The sequence below is a fragment of the Camelus ferus genome, chromosome 24 (assembly GCF_009834535.1).
Source record: "Camelus ferus isolate YT-003-E chromosome 24, BCGSAC_Cfer_1.0, whole genome shotgun sequence".
Classification (NCBI taxonomy): domain Eukaryota; kingdom Metazoa; phylum Chordata; class Mammalia; order Artiodactyla; family Camelidae; genus Camelus; species Camelus ferus.
The window spans coordinates 11989755-12008576 of record NC_045719.1 but is presented as its reverse complement, the minus strand read 5'-3'; the positions used below and the strand labels follow the sequence as shown (position 1 = coordinate 12008576).

The 18822-nt window shown below is 40.2% G+C and overlaps 1 protein-coding gene across 7 annotated transcripts in view; it reads left to right on the top strand.

Annotated features, from left to right (window-relative positions):
• Positions 1 to 18822, top strand: part of CHST9 (carbohydrate sulfotransferase 9) — a 186473-nt gene that overhangs the window by 72162 nt on the left and 95489 nt on the right. For all 7 annotated transcript variants that reach the window (XM_032467471.1, XM_032467473.1, XM_032467470.1 and 4 more), the window contains one exon: positions 1972 to 2010. In XM_032467471.1, coding sequence (XP_032323362.1) covers positions 1972 to 2010 — 39 coding nt within the window. The remainder of the gene's footprint in view (positions 1 to 1971; positions 2011 to 18822) is intronic.

Here is an 18822-nt window from a genome sequence, read left to right as displayed (position 1 = left end):
TCATCAAAAATAATTTTCAGTGGCTTGCCCAAGACAAGTCTCAGATGAGGAGGTGCCCCATCACACTTGGTAATGAATGAAGCCTTTAAACGGACGATTGATGCCGTTTATCTGTTTGAATCATTGAAATAAATTGCATCAAACAAGTCCTCTGGTAATCACCCGAGTGAATGGAATGTGCCATTAATCAAGATGCCAGTTAGCTGAATTCTACACTTTGGGCAGCTGCATGAGTGAAAGATTGTACATTTTCCACCTTATGGTTTAGGATTTTGAAAGACGTAAAGGGCTGGTAGAAAAACTTCGATAAAGTTTACATACAGCTTCTGTAAATGCTCAGTAAGCGGCTCCGTCTGTGAAAAATTGGTGGCTGACAGGGAAGTGATGGCTGGAAGGGTGGCCCTCGCTTACTCGTCTCAAAACCAAGTCTCTGTCACCTCAGCTGTGGTGTTGACACACACCACTGCTCTGGTGCAAAGTTTCTGATTTAGGCCCATAAACATGTTGAAGTGTCCCAGGAACCCTGACTTAACTCCTGCTCAAAGTATTGCCGCGTCTCACTCATTTTCGTGCTGGCACGTATTGTGAACAAGAAGACACTTCCTCAGCCCCGTCTTCCTCATCACCCACTACTCTTCCAGGCCTTGCAGCCTCTCTGGTGTTCCCTACCGCAGCTCCGCTAAAACTGTTCTCACAATCTCTATCTCACAACAGCCACGGAAACTCAGCAGTATGGGATGCCGTTGGTATCCCCCATACTTCCTAAAACTTGATTTGTGGTCCGTGAACAACTGTGTTCTGTTGATCTCCGTGGATCTCTGCTTCTTCTTCTGTCTTCTCATGGTCCTACATCACAAAACAAGAGTAGCATTTTTGTTTCCAGCCCAGCCCTCTGTTCTGCCTGCTTTTACGTTCCCATTTCCCCCTTCCACTCCAGCCATCTTCTCAAGATGGACATTCTCTGCATCTGTAATTTCAGTTCTGATCTCTCTCACAAGCTCCGTGTCCCTTTAGCACTTCCAGCTCCTTAAGTCTAAAACAGAACGCCTCATTCCTGTGCCCCCATCGCTTTTTACTGTTTCCCCGGATTGCAACACCACACCGCAAGTCACCTAGATAAACATTCGTCCTGACCGTTCCGCCTCCCTTGCTCTTCACATTTTGTACAAGGCCCTCCCTGGGCCCCGTAAGCTCTGCCTTCCTGCCCTCTCTTACATCCATCTTCCCTGCTCTCCGCCCCTGCTGACATACTCAGTCCATAACCTCTTGCCCCTCTGCCTAACCTCTAGGGTCGCTCTCATCCTGCTCAAAACTGCTGTCTTTCAGGTTCTCAAAGCAAGCCCTACGCAGACTCTTCTTGCTGAGATAGCCTTGTCTCACACGGCCCATACTATTTCTTTGCCGAGAATCAATCCTTCCCCTTTTTCAGATTCCCCAAATCATACGTATCTCCCAAGGGCCAAATCAAATACCATTTTCTCCATAACTTCATGGGCACCCCTTTATTTCTTAAAGTAGTTGTTTCATCCTCTCATATCTTTAAACATGTGTACCCTTTGGAAGCACATCTCATTTCAGGTTGTATTGTCTGTTCTTTATCTCCCCTAGGAGGTTGTAAGAGGCCGTGGTCTTATGTTATGCAGGTGTTTGCTCCCACCTAGAACGGTGTGTTTTTCGTTCCATGGGGATTAGCAGCTTGTCGGCTTATTGTTGAGTAAATGACTCTTATTAACTGGATTTTTAAAACCCAGCAGCATATGTGACGCATACTCATTTACTTTTTACTTCCATGAATTGATTTGAGAACACCTTTCACCCCTTTCGGCTATGCCCAGTCATCTCTAGAAGCAGGCTGGACATGGCTGGAGCAGAGACGATCTGGGATTTGCCGTAAACTGGGCTGGGCGTCCATCTTGGTTACATCATGTTTTCATGGCCACTCATTGTAACTGATCTGCCTTCTTGTTTCAGGGAGAGTGGGGAAGAGAAGAGAACAAAGAGCGACTTCAGGTAAGATTTTGACTAATTGGCCTCAGCTTTACTTCATGTTTTTACTTCCACCTTTAAAAAAATCTGTTTGCAATTTAGTATTCAAAAACTCACGTAAAAATAGAACAGTTCATAGTCCTAGAATGGGTTGATTTAAAATTAATTAAAATAAATGAATACATTGAGGGGTTTTTTTTCCTCTTTCACATCAATCATGTCCTTTTCATTCTTTCTATTCAAACAAAAATGCTACAGAATGTCCTTTGATTTTTCCATTATTACTGATTTCAAAATATGAAGGTCATAATCATTGACAGCCATTTCATTTTTCCCAAGTATCTGTGAGTCTCAGTTATTTTTCTTAAAGCCATTTATGTAGTTAATGTCTTTCAAGACAGTGTCCACTGCTTAACCAAGAAGAATCTTTACATTTTGGAGGAATTTTAAGAAGCATGTGACTTCTAAACCGAATATATATCCAGAAGGGAATGATGCTGGCACAGCGCCGTCTCACATAGTAGGGGCCAATGTTAGCTATCTAATACAAAAATAAGGTTTTACATTTTCATATTTTCATCACTTGGCTTTTGGCTTGAAGTCATGCGGTAAGATCAGTTTTCACTTACCAAGTAAATCTTTGCATAAGGGCAATCTTGCAGCTCCTAATACCCTAAAATTGCCAGTAGACCTAGAGGCTCTAATTTGGTATATATACCTATGCTCGTCACCTTTCCCAAGTGTGTCCACCAACCTGTTATTCTATGATATGTGAGAGCCACCAACACAAAGATACGTTGCTCCCAAACGTTACCTTCTTTTGACTTTTTGGTCTGGTTAGCAGTGTATTAGGTGTGTTTCCAGTGGAGTCAATGGAAGACAAAAATCTGTTTTAATCAAAAATATATAAACAATTATCTATCTGTCCTCCTCCTCAACCTTAGCATTCATCTCAGACAACTGGGCACTTTACTAGATGCATGCTTTCCCTCTTAAATATTAGTGTTTGTATTCTCCTTGAGACTCTTTTAAAACCTGATCATGAATGCCTTAGCAACTGACAACAAAAAAGTGAAGACGAGGTGTCTGGTGGCCTCACAGATGCGATTACCGCCCTTATTGCTCCTTGGGGGAAAATTATTTATGCTGTTCCTAAAATGCTATCCTCTAGGTATGGGCGTGAAGAAACTTTATAGTTGGGAAGAAAGCTAAATTGGCCAAAGTGCTAAACCAGATGCCTCTTTAAATTCCCCCCATGCTCATGGATTCTAATATGCTGTGTGACCAAGGTGACACAAGGACTAGAGACAGAGGCAGGAAAAGAGCTCAGATTTTCTTCATTATTTTTTCTCTCCAGTGTCCCACCATCCTAAGCTTTCTTTTCAAATCAAAATGCAAGTCACTTTGATACTGTGTTGAGTGTTTTGCTTTATAAAATATTTTTCAATAATTGGAAAATCTTTTTAGGGCAATAGGAAACAGTAATCACCAAATTTATGAGGAAACTCCCTTTATTAGTGAAGCTAATTTGCTCCAGCTGATTCACAGCTTGTCAGTGTGTCCCATTTATTTGAGAATGTGAAAGAAACTTTCTGTTGGAAAGTGAAGTCAAGGATAGCTAATGGACACAGCTCAAATATGGGGGGAAATTTTTTTGGCGCCTCGTTATTTCAAAGAACACAAATCCTGCCCTCGGGAAATCTATATTTGTAAAGATAGTCTGAGTTTTCAAAGTCGGGGCATAACCTTTGGCAATTAGTCGTAAATATCTCCGTGTTTTGTGATGCTAGTTTGAGTATCTGCACCTTTAGATCAAAGTATGCTCCCGAGATACCAAGACCATGGGCATCTCTGGCTCTGACTTCCTGTCTGGACTTCTTTATATCGTTTGTTGTTTATTCTGTTCAGATTCTATGTCTTGTCTGCTGATTTAGACCATACACCCCACATCCTCTTCCATCTCCCAGCTATGGGAGAAAGAATTTAGAAAAATAATATTGTAGACAAAAATATTCCTCATTAAAATAAGGACTTCCAGGACCCTCACTCATTGGTTGGTTACTTCTTTGTTTAAAGAATCTTGCACTAAGAATGAAAGTCACAGAGATAAGTTTTTCTCACAATAAAAAATAACTTCGTAACAAGGGCACCTCTCCAGGCCTGGGAAGAATGAGATTATGTGTGTAAAGCTGTACAGAGTTTGGCCATCACCTGCAAGGGATGTTGATAAGAGATTCATGAAGAGTTTGGTTGGATCGTTCCTCTGGTTCTTTCCAATTTTGTGTCTATGATTCTGCTTACCGTTATTACTTTATTGAAATGGCTCTACTCTATATGGATAAACACAAAAATTCTCAGTGGCTCTCATCTTATTATATAACTGAATGAGTCATATTCCAAAGCTGAGCTAAATTACTTTAGACTGAGTTGCTGCATCATAAAGCATATAGCTAATGGGGCTAAGACTGTGAAATAAAGTTGTTCTGTAGTCTGTTTAGCTTCTTTTAGGGAGAAAGTTGTTTGCGTCCTGACTGTAACTCTGGCTGTTGTTACAAATATGATGCTGTTTTTGATCAGCTGGGAATGAGTGACAAGAGATATGTATAACCTGGTGTCATTTTTTTTAAAAAAGCTATGGTAAGCTTAGCCATTTTTGAAAAATAACTCAAAGCATGTGCCGCTTGATGTTGAGTTTGGAAACCCATGTCAAATTCATACAACATGGCCAGCAACATCAAAGCTAAAGTTGGCTACTTGGGTTGGTAAATAATACTAAAAATGTATGGCTGCGTAGTGGTAAATAGTCAAATATCAGGAGGCAGATTACTGATATCATCAGTTATCTATTTGCCCTTGATTGTTTGAAGGACCCAATTTCCTCATCAGAAAAATAGAAAAGAAAAAAAAAAAAAAAGAAGCAGCCATACTACATAGATTATAACATAAAATCTGTACTGAGTTTGAAGTATTTTTATCTTATCAGGAGAAAGATCTCTTTGGGGGTCAAGGAAATCCTGTTTCTTTAAAAAGCAACCCAGCAAAAAATTCAAAGAAGAATTCTCACAGAGAAAGGGGCTTCATAAATTATTATTTAGGAAAAGATATATTAGAAGGCTTACAAACGTAGACTGTAGAGGCACCATCTGCTAAATGTGTATTGTTCCAATTTTTTCCTAAAAGGAGAACACTTTCAAATCCAGTCAAGTATTGAGTAAAGAGTAGTTCCAGTGGACAGAGAATAATAAAGAGTTACCGGTAGAGATGATAAGGAGTATTTCAAAACAAAGTTGCATTCTTTTCATTTATGACATTAGAACATCCTCAAAGTTAAAGATCCTGTTTTCATTTGCATCATTTGTGAAAAGTTACCAGTAAAGAAGAACAATGTTATTTTTTCCCTCAACTCAAAAGGTGAAATTTATTATTGGAAATTCAGCAAATGGTGGAGCATCTGCTTTGTAAGCTCAGTCCTTGCTACTTACTTTTTTTTTTTTAATGGAGGTACTGGGGACTGAACCCAGGACCTTGAGTGTGCTAAGCATGTGCTCTACCACTGAGCTAGACCCTCCCCCAGCTACTTATTTTTTTAATGAGCTTTTTGCTTCTTTGAAGTGTTCTAAACCAGCAATAGTACTTCCATTTTGAAACTTTTAAACACATATTGAATATGCAGCCATTCGGATTTTAAAAAGTTAGATACTGAATACATTCTTCCACCTGTGTGGGAATAGAATATTCACTTACTTGTATGGTATTCGTTTATTGAATGCGAATATTCAAGTGGATGCATATTTAGCATGATTTTTCTCGATGCAATTACTGTTTTGTAGTGCTTTTCGCTGTAATTCTTGTACACTATCCAAAAAAAATCCTCAAAATAAGCATGAAAAGACCTAGTTGGTCATTGTTTTAATTATTGGTGACCAACACTAAACATACGAAGCTAGCAGGCAGATTATGTTACAACAAACACATTGAAGTAAACTATCATTCTTGAAAAGCCCACCATTTCTTGGACATTAATATTTTGTAGTATTCTTCATGTTTTATCCTCACTTTGAGAATCATTATTCCAATTAGACTCAAGATTGAAAACGCCTACCATCTTAACGTCTTCGTAGCTTGCAAAAACTCTTGTCCCTTAATAATACTATATTGCATATTTGAAGGTTGCTAAAAGAGTAGATCTTAAAAGTTCTCATCACGGGGAAAAAAAAGAAACAAATTTGTAACTATGTACAGTGAAAAATGTTAACTAGACTTATTGCAATATATACAAATATTGAATCATTATGCTGTACACTAAAAACTAATATAACGTTGTGTGTCGATTATATCTCAATTAAAAAAAAAAAAAAAACTCTTGTCTGGATTCCATCTCATTTGACACCACAGAGGAGCAAAGAAGGAATCTGAGGAGGCCTTTTTAAGTAGATACGTTCAATTTGATCAACATTTTCATGGTCCAGGCTTTGTGCTTGACAAAGAGATGCAGTGATGAATAAGACACGGCATTAATGCTTTGATTCATCCACTTTCAGCTGGGAGAGAAAAGCAAGTACATACAGATGATTATAATACAGCATGAATTGTGCCTCTTAGGGAATCACGTACAAGGTGTCATGAGGATTTCAAAGAAGCGTTCATGGAAGAGGAGAGGCTTGAGCTGATCCTTGAAGAAAGAATTGGAATTTAATAGGTAGAGAAGGGGAGAGGGCTGGCTTTCCAGAGAGCCAAAAACAAGAAAAAGCACGGCCTACTGAGGGGAAGGTTAGCGGTTAATAAGACTGGAGTGTAGTCATAAATGGATAGGAGGCAAGAGATGTGGCCAGACAAGTAAGCATGAGCCAGAATCAGCAAGGACCATTACTCCATCCCATGGAGTGTGGACTTTATGCAGTAGCTGTGGGAAGCTGATGGAAGGCAAGGAATTACATAATCTATTTGCGTTTTATAAACGCCCTCCAGAGGAAGTGTGAATGGAAGGGCAATTGACTGGAGGTAGGGAAATCAGGTGGTACATCACTTGAAGTATCTAAGAATGCAAGGATGAAGGTCTGAGGGGTCTTCGGGCACACGGTGTCATTAGAGAGGGAGCTAAGGAAGTGGAATGCAGATTATTTACAAGATAGAACTGCCCGTTTGATTGGGTAGGGGAGGTAAAGGAGGATGACTCCTAGGTGTCCAGCCCAAGAAATGAGATGAACAGTGCACTCTGCGTAGGGAGCCCAGGAGGAGGGACAGGTCTGGTGGGGAAATGATAAGTTGTGTCTTATCTTTGTTGATTATAGTGTGACCTCTGGGAAACGGAGGCAGAAATGTCAAGAATGTTGAATAAACAGCAGGCATCACAAGTCAGGAACTCCAGAGACAGGTCTGAGATGCAGGCTTGCCTTTCAAGTCGTTGGCCCCTGGATAAGAGTGGAAGCCCTGGTTATAAATGAATTGGCCCAGAGGGAGGTGGGGGTTCGAGGAGGGAAGAGGCGAGGACGCATCCTTGGAAAATCCCTGACATTCACAAAGAACACGGTGAGAGAAACCAGAGGCCAGAGCCTGAGAAAGGTCCATCAGCGTTGTCCTCTGGGAATCAGCAGAGTTCTCTGTGTCTGAACCCAAGAGAGGGAGAAAGACAGAAGAAGAAGGAGGGATTGGCCAAGCATGTCAGATGCCACAGAGCAATCAAATCAAATAAGCACTGAAAAATGTCCCTTGGAGTTGGGGGAAAAAATCTGCTGGTCACCACAAAGAAATCCTTTTTTAGGAGTTCTGTCAGGGAAACCCAGATAGCGATGGGTTGAGTGAGGGAGTAGACAACAACTAAGAACAAATGCAGACTTGTTCTTTCAGAGAGTTTGCCCGTGGAGAGGAGGAGAAAGAGACAGAGACAGACACAGGACAGAATCGTTCAGTCATTAAGTCAGGGGGGAGTCGATGTTCACTGAGATCTGCTATTTCAGGCTCTGTGCTCAGTGCCTTCTGTTTTACTCCCAGAGTGGCCTTGTGAACTTTGTTCATGGTCAACATTTTACAAATTGGAAAACTGAGATGTGGAGAAGTGAAGTAACGTGCCTTCGACCCCGTGTGTGAGCTGGCAGCGCCGGGAGTGACGCGTAGGCGGTGGCTTGCTGGAGCGGCTGGTCGTCTCCGGGGAGGTGTTAGGAGAGAACCGTGTGTGCGTGTCGGTTCCCAGCTCTGTGGTCAGTGAGGTCGTGGAGGAGCTTCAACTGGCTGTGGTGGGAGCATTTACACCGCAGAAATTGGCAAACATTACAAAGCCATGTGGGTTGGTTGGTTACCAGAGAGCCAGTTCTTAAAGGCTGACCAGCACACCACCGGATCGGATCTCGGCCTGAGAGCAGAGCTTCTGCATTTCCCACTGCTTGGCCACGGTCCCTCTGTTAGCTAACAGATAACAAAGTTGAGGCTTGAACCAGACCTGCGATCCACATTCAACCCAAAACAAGCCCCAGGGCTTCAGTGAAAAAATAAGTACAATATTCATTTCTCATATTCTGTGCCCATGTGGCTCAGGTTGGTATAAACGATGTCTCACGTTTATCCATCCTCTGGTTCTAAGCTACCAGTTTTCTGCTTCCACCTCGCAGGCAATCCATCTCTGGCCCGTTTGTTTTTTTAAACAGCTTTTCTGAAGGACTGGCTCTCTGAACTATGTTCATGAAATCAATGTAAAAGAAAAAAATAACCAATTCTCTCTGGGTTTATGGTTTCAGAGCAATATTTATCATTGAATGAAATAAGGTATCTTAGATGCATGTTTCCATCCACAACCTGGAAGACATTTGCACCAGCTTTTCATTAAAAGGAGTCTTGAAGAGTTTATTTTTAAACAAACTTCATTTTCCGGCTAGTCGAATTTATGCTAGAGAACGAATGAACACAGCTGTGCCACGTTGTTTTGAAAATCCCTTAAATTTCATTGTGTGACACTGCATTTAAAGCAGCATGTGTGTGCAGGCTGAAGAAATCTGTAACGATAAACAGCTAATGTGGGAGAGATTGCCAACATCACCCAGATCATCAAAGTATAGGTAGAAATACAACTCTCTGAAATTCCCTCACGTGTTTAATTTGGATTGCTAGTATAGTGCACAGAGCAGGACTTATCTGCACACAGTTGAGACTTGAAACATGGTTTCTTTAGGCAGCAGGGAAGAAATACTCTTTCACTGCATCACAAAAGATTTCCCCTTAAAGCCATGTGGTGTGTAACTGAAAAAGAGAAAACTTTTAACCAGGTTGATTCTTGAGCAACATGTCTGTGTTTCTTTCATCCAGGAGAGAAAAATGAAGAAGAGTTTCATAATTTTGTTAGCCAAAAATTACTTCGGGCTTTTGGCTTAAATTGCATATTCTGTAAGAAAGCCACAAGGAACTCCCAATTAAAATGGAAAGGAATGCAAATAAAAAATGGACTTTCAGGAGCTCTGTGATGGAGCTCATTAAAGCGGTACGAGCCAGAGCGGAGCCTCAACCAAATTAGGCTCATGCTGGTTTGAATTTACTGTGGAATTCACATCAAAGGGCACCTAGGTGTGTGTATCAGTCAGTAGAACAGTAACTACACTCTCACCTGACCTGATGTGGGAATGGAGCATCCTAGGTAAACATGTACTTTGATTAGTTGAAAGTGGCACTTATATTAACAAACGATAAAAAAAGCCCACAGAAACAGAATATCATGATCCTTAGGCGTTCTTGTGAAAGGAGCCTTAAGTCGTACCAGATTTTCCCACAAAGAAAACAATGAACTTGTATTTCTAACCAAGGGACAGGTGCCCAACTTGCTTTTTTTTTTTTTTTTTTTTTAGTAGAAATGATCACAAACATTTTAATCAACTGTAAATGATATACTTGTACCCTGTGTAACTAGAAACCTGCTAAAGTGAATGGAGTCACTGGAGCTGAGCAATACAGTCATCAGTTGTATAAATTGTCCTATTATCTCACTGGAAAATTCCCAGACAAGAGGATTTGCAGCACAGGAGAGAAGCCGTGAGACTCTGAGGAAACAAGAAACAGCCGAAGACGGCTGACCCCAGAAGTGAGGTTATGACTTGAGTGGCCATCGGAGGGACTCTGAAAGGGGCAGAGCCTTAGCTGGAGAAGGAGACAGAGCCACCAGGGGAGGTACAAGGTGTGGGGAAGGGCGGGGCCGGGGGACTCTTCCAGAAACAGCTGAGTCGTCTAGTCAACTAATTCACATTGAGGGGCTAATGAATGGCCGTAAATTACTGCATTACTGACTCCACATAGCATATTTAAATTTTATTCAATGTGATCATCAGTGTCTTAGCTTCCGTTTGAACTATTTATAGAAGATGATCCTGACCGTGGCCCATGCCTTTGTTCGGTGTCTTTATCTTGTCTGAGTCCTCACCGAGTGGCTTTTGAATCTCTTTGCTTGCCTGCATTTGCTCACACATCTTCACTATGTAGTTATTAGCATGACTATAAATCTCTTATTTCTCACTGCACAGAAACAGTCTATATTTCTCAGTCAGATGTGTTCTTTTCCTCCTCAACAATATCCCTGAAATGCAATTCTACCCAGGCCTTCTCTGAGAACACAGCTCTCTGTTAAACACCACCTTCAGACCTGACCTTATTTAGTGCATTTTTCCATTGTTTTCTTTGACCATTTTTGTATCTAATCTGCTGGCTTCCCTGCCACTCGAAAATGTTTATGCCAAGACATATAGATCAGTAAATATGAACTATATTAAATTTAATGCTTTTCATTGACTCATAATACCTGGAAATGCCCTCAATCTTACTGGAGTAATATAGTTATTTTCCCTGTAAAGGTTTTAAAAATGTTTCTAATTACAGTAAAATACACATAACAAATTTTACCATCTTAACCATTTCAAATGTGCAGTCCAGCGGCACTGAGCATCTTCACATTGTTAAGCTAGCATCACCACCATGCGTCCGCGGAACGCTTTTCATGTTGCACAACGGAAACTCTGTGCTTATTAAACAACTCCCCTTTTCTCCCTCCCCCTAACCTCTGGCAGCCGCCCTTCTACTTTCTGTCTCTACAGATTTGATTATCTTAGGACCTCATGTAAGTAGAATTATATAATATTTGTCTTTTTGTGACTGGCTTCTTCCACTCAGCATAGTGTCTTCAAGATTTATCTATGCTGTAGCATGTGCCAGAATTTTCTTGCCTTTACGTAAAAGGCTGAGCAATATTCAGTTGTATGGATATACTGAATTTTGTTTATCCACTCATCCATCAGTAGGCATTTGGGTTGCTTCCACCTTTTGGCTATTAGAATGATGCTGCTATGAACATGGGTGTACAAATACCTCTTTGAGACTCTGCTTTTGATGCTTTTGAATATACAGCCAGAACTAAAATTATTGAATCATATGGTACCCTATAAGGTTTTAACCTAGGCAGAAAGAATGATTAGATTTGTAAGATTCTCTAGATTTCATAATTATTTATTTGCTTATTTGGTTTTGTTCCCTCTCTCTTGCTTGCTTCTAGATCCAATAGAAATACAATTCTAAACAGAGATGTAAACTTAAATTTTTGAGTAGCCACATTTTAAACAAGTAAAAAGAAATAGATGAGATTAATGCTATTTAACCCTGTATATTAAAAATTATCATTTCAACCTGTAATCTATATAAAAAATGATAAATGAGATGCTAGAAACTCTGCATTTGCCAGATACACAATGAAGATCCACAGTGCACGAGACACCACATTAAAGAAAACTGTAGTCCTGCCCAAACAACAAAGTTGTGTTTAATGGAAACATGTTTTACACTGCTTCGTTTTTTTAATTTAAATTTAAATTAATTAAAGTCTACAAGTCAGTTCCTCAGTTGTACTAGCCACAGAGCAAGTGTTCGGTCAGGGGCTCGCCCAGCGGACCGTGCAGAGCTGAACATTTCCGTCCCCATGGGAAGTTCTGTTGGACAGCACTGCTCTAGGCTACGTCCCCCCAACCCAGGGCAGGGAACTTGGATCTCCTTCTTACCAGCATAGCCTTATCACCTGGAGCATAGTAAGCACTGAATGCATAGATGTTGGATGAGCTACTAAATGTATTTAGCAAACTCTCCATTATTGAATGCTCTCCATTCTCCAGGCACTGTCATGGCACCAGGACCGGACTGAGTGAGCCTGTATCGGCAACATGCCCAGTCCTGGAATGCCTGTCCGGAGACTGAGGTCCTTGCACGTTCTTGGTTCTTGCTTTCTTGAGCTTGGTTTTGAATAAAATGGAACAATGTCTGGAAAACAAAGACAGAAGTTGCTTGTATGGTTCTGTTTTGTCCCTGGGGCCTTCCACCAGGCCTGAAAGAAGTAAATACTGGTTCAACCAAAGAAGTTACAAGTGGTTTTGTTAAATCATCCCACACAGAAAATGGTCCTGTGAGTTTCCTGAGGGAAGAATTCCTGGAGAATGGTGGGAAGGAATTGCAAAGGGAGGACGAGAAAACCAGGGAAGTGGGAACACTTGTGAGAAGGGTCTGAGCCCCCTAGTCAGAGCATTTGGGGTACAGAGGATCATCTTTTAACCACCCCTGGAGCCATGAGCACCTCCTTAGCCAGAAATTAATGCAAACTTTCTTAGTTCTGCATATTAATTCCTGTATCCTAATTCAATTTGGAAGTGAAGTCATTCATTTATTCATTCACTTGTTGAAGATTAAAAGAACATTTATTATTTGCTACTGTGAGTCGAGGGCACAGCACCGAAGTTCTATCTGAGATGGAGAAAAATCTCAAACATATTTTTAAAAATTCTTTGATTTGATGATTTGGAGTATTTGGGGGGTGGGATGGTAATTTTTGAACTTTGCCTTCAGATTTGCTATGGATGAATCTTGGTTGCCTCAGAATCAGTCTGTTTGCCTGAACGGATAATGAATATTACCTTTTAGGTCACTGCAATGTTAAAAACAAGGCACAAAAATCACTGTTTCTTTAATAATTTGGCCTTTCTGGTGCTTGTTGATTCTCAGTATTCTGCTGTTTATTTTCAAAAGTGTATGTAAATACAGGGAAAGAATGTTATTTTCATATGGAATTCCTACCTGCCTACATGCAACTGGAAATGGGAGTCTACCTTCAGAAGCAACTGGGGGAGATCGGACTGAAAGGAGATTGTAGGATTTCATTAACATTGCATCTCACGCCTTAAGCGCAAGTCTCTGTTGCATCTCTTTTAATTGCAGTCAAGCACATTTATCAGTAACTCATTTGCCATTAATATAGGGGCTTCTAAATCTTAGAAAATAATAGGATATGAATGACAATTTCTCTGTCATGGGATGTTCAATTTTTTTTCAAAACAAAACTTTGCATTGAAGTATAGTTGATTTGCAATGTTGTGTTAGTTTCAGGTATACAGCAAAGTGATTCAGTTTTATATGTATATATGCATATATATATATTCTTTTTCCATTATAGGTTATTACAGGATATTGAATATAGTTCCCTGTGCTGTACAGGAGGTCCCTGCTGTTTGTCTATTTTATATATAGTAGTGTGTATCTGTTGATCCCAAACTTCTAAATTATCCCTCCCGCCTTTTTTTTTTAATCGCAAAGTGAGCCTTCCTAGTGTCCACATGCCTTCCTAGTGTCCGCCCTAGCCAGGCCTTCTCAGCAGCAGGAAACAGTAGCGGTCTTTGTGTGCTGGGGGACAGCTGTGCATCGACTTCCTGGAAATTATAAAGGCATTTGTGAAAAGTCAAGCCGAACCATTCAAAGTAGGCTTAATTAACATGTTTGTAGAATCATCGCTGTAAACTAAAAAAAAAAAAAAAAAAACAAACTCTTATTCAAATATATAACTCATAATTCATATATAAGTATGAATTATTGCTGTATTTTTAATGTTAATTAAATGACCATATTAAAAATCACTGCACTGGTTTAGCTAAAATAATTTGGGGCCTAAAATACCCAACATGTAAAGAGTTTTGGCTACATCATTCAGGATGGTGTTTTTGATTGTTGAATATAGTAGAATGTTAACATCTTCTTTCTTTATTTAATTTGATGCAAATGTACAGAATTTTTTTAACAGTAAAATGTAAATGCATTCCTAGAATTGAATTTACCTTTCCGGCATTTATTGAAAAAAACAAGAAAAAAATCATTTGCCCCCTCCACATGAGGAAGAAAATCAAGAGAGAGAATCAGCTGAATACTTTTTAACTCCCTAACAGAAGTCTTTAAGTAACAACTTCCTAATACATCTGGATTAGATCCTGGTTTCACATTAAAGGACCAGTAATGTCCTATGCTTAGTATTCTAATGATGTCAGGAAACAGTTAAACTTGGCAGTTGTCAGAGTCATTGAGAGATTATAAAAAACCAAACAAGCAAAAACTAGATGGCTTTGAAAGATGGAGTTCACTGTCTCCTGTTTTTAAGTAATGCATGGGAAGATCTGCTGTGCAGCACTGACCTGTCGTGAACAACACTTTATTGTACACTTAAAAATGCGTTCAGAGGGTAGATCTCCTTCATGTTAGGTGTTCTTACCACAATAAAATAAATTTAAAATAAATTAAATGATACAAGCAGTCAGGTGTTGTCTAACAAGGGTCATCAACTAGCTGCAGGTATGATGAAACTGATAAGGTGACCAGAATGTCAGAAGTGATCATGAATGGTCCAGTCCTTTGCTCAGGCAGTTAGAGGTTTAGAATTTTCTGGTCCCACCCAGTAGAGGGGGAGTTCTGAGACCACTTGGCTCCATCTGATGGAGGGAGAAATATATGGTCTCAAGAAATGAAGGTTTTCCATTTTTCTGTATGTTTGGAAATTTTCATAGTAAAATGTTGAAGAAAGAAACGAAGGAAGGAAGGAAGGAAGGAAGGAAGGAAGGAAGGAAGGAAGGAAGGAAGGAAGGAAGGAAGGAAGGGAGACAGCAGTGCCTTTGTTTTTTCTTCTGTAGAAACCCTACAATGTAACTAACTCCAGGTCACATTGTATTTCCAGCAGTGATCGTTGTGTTGGGTGATTGGCAGTTCACGCAAGCAGAGGAGGGAAGAAGGGTTTCTGGTTTTACTGTCCATCCCTCTTCTTTCTTCCCTGAAACTGGAGAGAAAGAAGAGCTGGAACAAGTCCAATCATCCTCAGCTTGGGGACTTACCTTCAGAGGAAGATTCCTGCTGCTTCTGTGTCCCTTCAGATGAACCGATGCTCCTTACTCCCCTCTTCTCAGCAACTTGAATCATCCTGCATCTGTATTCAATCTGCTTTCAGGACTATATCATATACACTGTTGCACGGCCATGAGGCACATGTGCTTTTGGATCCTATGAGCGAATATAGGTAGATAATGCACAACATCTTTATTTTAAAACTTTTAACTAGTTTTTCTCATTTTAAGTAATCTACTTCAGTAGGCTCCTATTTTTCTATTTTCAGTCGGTCCAGTGTAAAGGTTAAGAGTACAAACAAGGTCTAATCTGGAGCTCAGGTGAGCGACACAGTTAAGACTTGGGAGTCAGCAGTGTAAACAGAGACTATATTTCAGATGAAAAGAAAAAGGTTTACGTGGATCATGCTGGTTAGCAAAACAATCCTGAAAATGCAGAGAAGGGAAGGAATGATGTAAACACCCTTCCAAATCAGGTGCATTATTTTATGGGCATAGCTCCTTTTTGGAGCCAGAGCTTACAATGAAGAAATACTGGACATGAGTTCAAGTCTCACATCTAAAAAGCAAAACCTGCGGCCACGGAACAGGACAAGAAAGAATTCAGAAACTGAGACTTTGGTTTTGAATTCTCTGGCAGTTACATACACCCTGCTGGTGGGAATGCAAAGTGGTGTAGTCACTATGGAAAAACAGTATGGAGGTTCCTCAAAAAATTAAAAATAGAACCACCATATAGTCCAACAATCCCACTTGTGGGTGCTTATCCAGAAGAATTGAAACCAGAATGTGTAAGAGATAATTTGCTCTCCCATGCCCTAGGCCGTGTTATTCACAATAGCCAAGATGTGGAAACACCTAAAGGTCCATTGACAGATGAATGGATAAAGAAAATGTAGTCTATGCATGCAATGGAATACTATTCAGCCTTCAAAAAGAAAGAAATTCTGTGACATGCAACAACATGGAGGAACCATGAGGACATTATGCTACGTAAAATAACCCAGACCCCAAAGACAAATATTACATGACTCCACTTATATGAGGCATCAAAAATAGTCAAGGTCATAGAATCAAAGAGTGAAATGGTGGTTACCGGGGGGTGGGGGAAGAGGGGAGGAAGGGGGTTACTGATCAACAGGCATAAAATTTCAGTCCAGCAAGATGCTCTCCAGTCCTACAGTACAGCATTGTACCTGCAGTCAACAATAATGTATGTGCACTTAAAAGTCTGTTGAGAGGGTAGATCATTGTATTTCCAGATGATACTTGGACTAGGAAATTGTCTTCCAGGCAGCTGAAGTCCAGAGAAGGCAAGCCAGAAGTTATGGATGCAGAGCCCTGTGACCGGCTTCAATGAGGATGCTGGCTATTAAAACAAACCTAGTTCCTTGACTCCAGACTTGGTGGATTCTCACTGCCCTACAGCTGCCTCTTTAGAATAATGGAAGGTCTATATCTGGGAGGAGCTCTGGAGATGCTCTGGTGCTAATTTTTTGTTTTACAAATGGATTAACTGAAGCCCTGAGAGTAAACTTGTTAAAAGTCACACACCTGCTTGCGGAGGAAGTCTGTGCTGATATCGGGAGAATCCCTGTTTTGCTCCAACACTATTCGTGGAAAGGAAATGAAACCAGTTTCGCATATGCCCTCTGCATGCCGTGCGGCTGAAACCTACTCCTGGAGGGAGTCCAGTGTAAAGGTTGAGAGCGCAAGCTCTAATCTCAAACTACCAGGGCTGGAATCTCTGGGAGTCGTGTGACCATCCCCTCCCTCAACTTCCTCCCCTTATACACAAATGGAGATATAATAGTATTATCTCATAGAGCTGTTATGAGGCGTGAGAAAAATAGCTGTCAAGTCCCTAACGTCTAGCTCATGGTATGTTCACAGTAAATTTTAGTGATCACTTTATTGCTTCTGATATCACTTGATGTTACTTGCCTCTGTCTTTTAGCATCTAGGATGGAAATGTTAATAGCACGCCCAGAGGTCTGTTTTTCTGGCATGTGGTGTGCATAAAAGAAATTTTTGTTGAGAGAGTGACGAAGGAAGGAAAGAAAAAAGAAAGGGAGGGAGGGAGGCTGTGACATTAAAAGTCCTCATTGTCTGGCCCACATTCTGAAACCTGGAAATGTTTAAGGTATTTTTATTATGAACATTACCCCTTTTTCAAACTGTGAAATATGCAGAAGCACTTTAAAAAAATTTTGTTGAAGTATAGTTGATTTACAAAGTTGTGTTAGTTTTAAGTGTACAGAAAAGTGATTCAGTTACATATATATATATATATATATATATATATATATATATATATATATATATTTATAGATTCTTTTCCATTATAGGTTATTATAATATGTTGAATATAGTTCCCTATGCTATACAGTAGGTCCTTATTGTTTGTCTATTTTATATATAGTAATGTGTATATGCCAATCCCAAACTCCCAATTTATCCCTCCCTCCCCTTCCCCTTTGGTAACCATAAGTTTGTTTTCTGTGTGTGTGAGTCTATTTCTGGTTTGTGAATAAGTTTATTTGTATCATTCTTTTTAGATTCCACATATAAATGATATCATATGATATTTGTCTTTCTCTGCCTGATTTACATCACTTAATATGATAATCTCTAGGTCCATCCATGTTACTGCAAGTTATTTCATTCTGCTTTATGGCTGAGTAATATTTCATTGAGTATATATACCACATGTTCTTTATCCATTCATCTGTTGATGGACACTTATGTTGCTTCCATGTTTTGGCTGTTGTAAATACTGCTGCTATGAACACTGAGGTGCATGAATCTTTTTGAATTAGAGTTTTCTCCAGGTATATGCCCAGAAGTGGTATTGCTGGATCATATGGTAACTATTTTTAGTTTGTTAAGGACCCTCCATACTGCTCTCCTTAGTGGCTGCACCAATTTATATTCCCATCATCAGTGTAGGAAGAGTCCTTTTTCTCCACACCCTCTCCAGCATTCATTTTTTGTAGACTTTTTAATGATGACCATTCTGACTGGTGTGAGGTGATACCTCATTGTAGTTTTGATTTGCACTTCTCTAATAGTTAGCAATAGTGAGCTTCTTTTCATGTGCCTGTTGGCCATATGGATGTCTTTGGAGAAATGTGTATTTAGGTCTTAAGCCCATGCAGCAGCACTTTTAACATAACACAGGAAAAATCAAGAAGGAAGGTGTGCCTCAGTGTGTTTTAAGCATGGCAGACACCGTACAAGGTTCATCGTTGTTTCTACTGTGAAATTTGCTTCCTGCACCTCTTGGAATTCTCATACCAGGTGTCTCTGTGTATGCCAGAGAGACAAAGAGGACAGAGGCGAAGTGCTTTCCCTTAATCAGCTTGCATGTGGGAGAGACAGTTGATGACTTCTATAACAGGAAGATTCTGTACACGGTGGTGTAAGGGTAAGGAACCCCGGACTCTGTGGCTGGACCACCTGGGTTTGGGTCCAGCACTTGGCAACTTTGTGGCCTAGACACATCAGTAACCTCTCTGAGCCATGCTCTCACCTGTAAAGTAGGAGAATTCATGGTGCTTACCCGATGAGCTCAAGGACCGAATGAGTTACTCTATGTGAAGGGGCTTTGCCTGGTGTGCTGCTTGCTCCTGGGCTTTGCCATCCTCCCAAATGAGTGGTAACTACTAACATT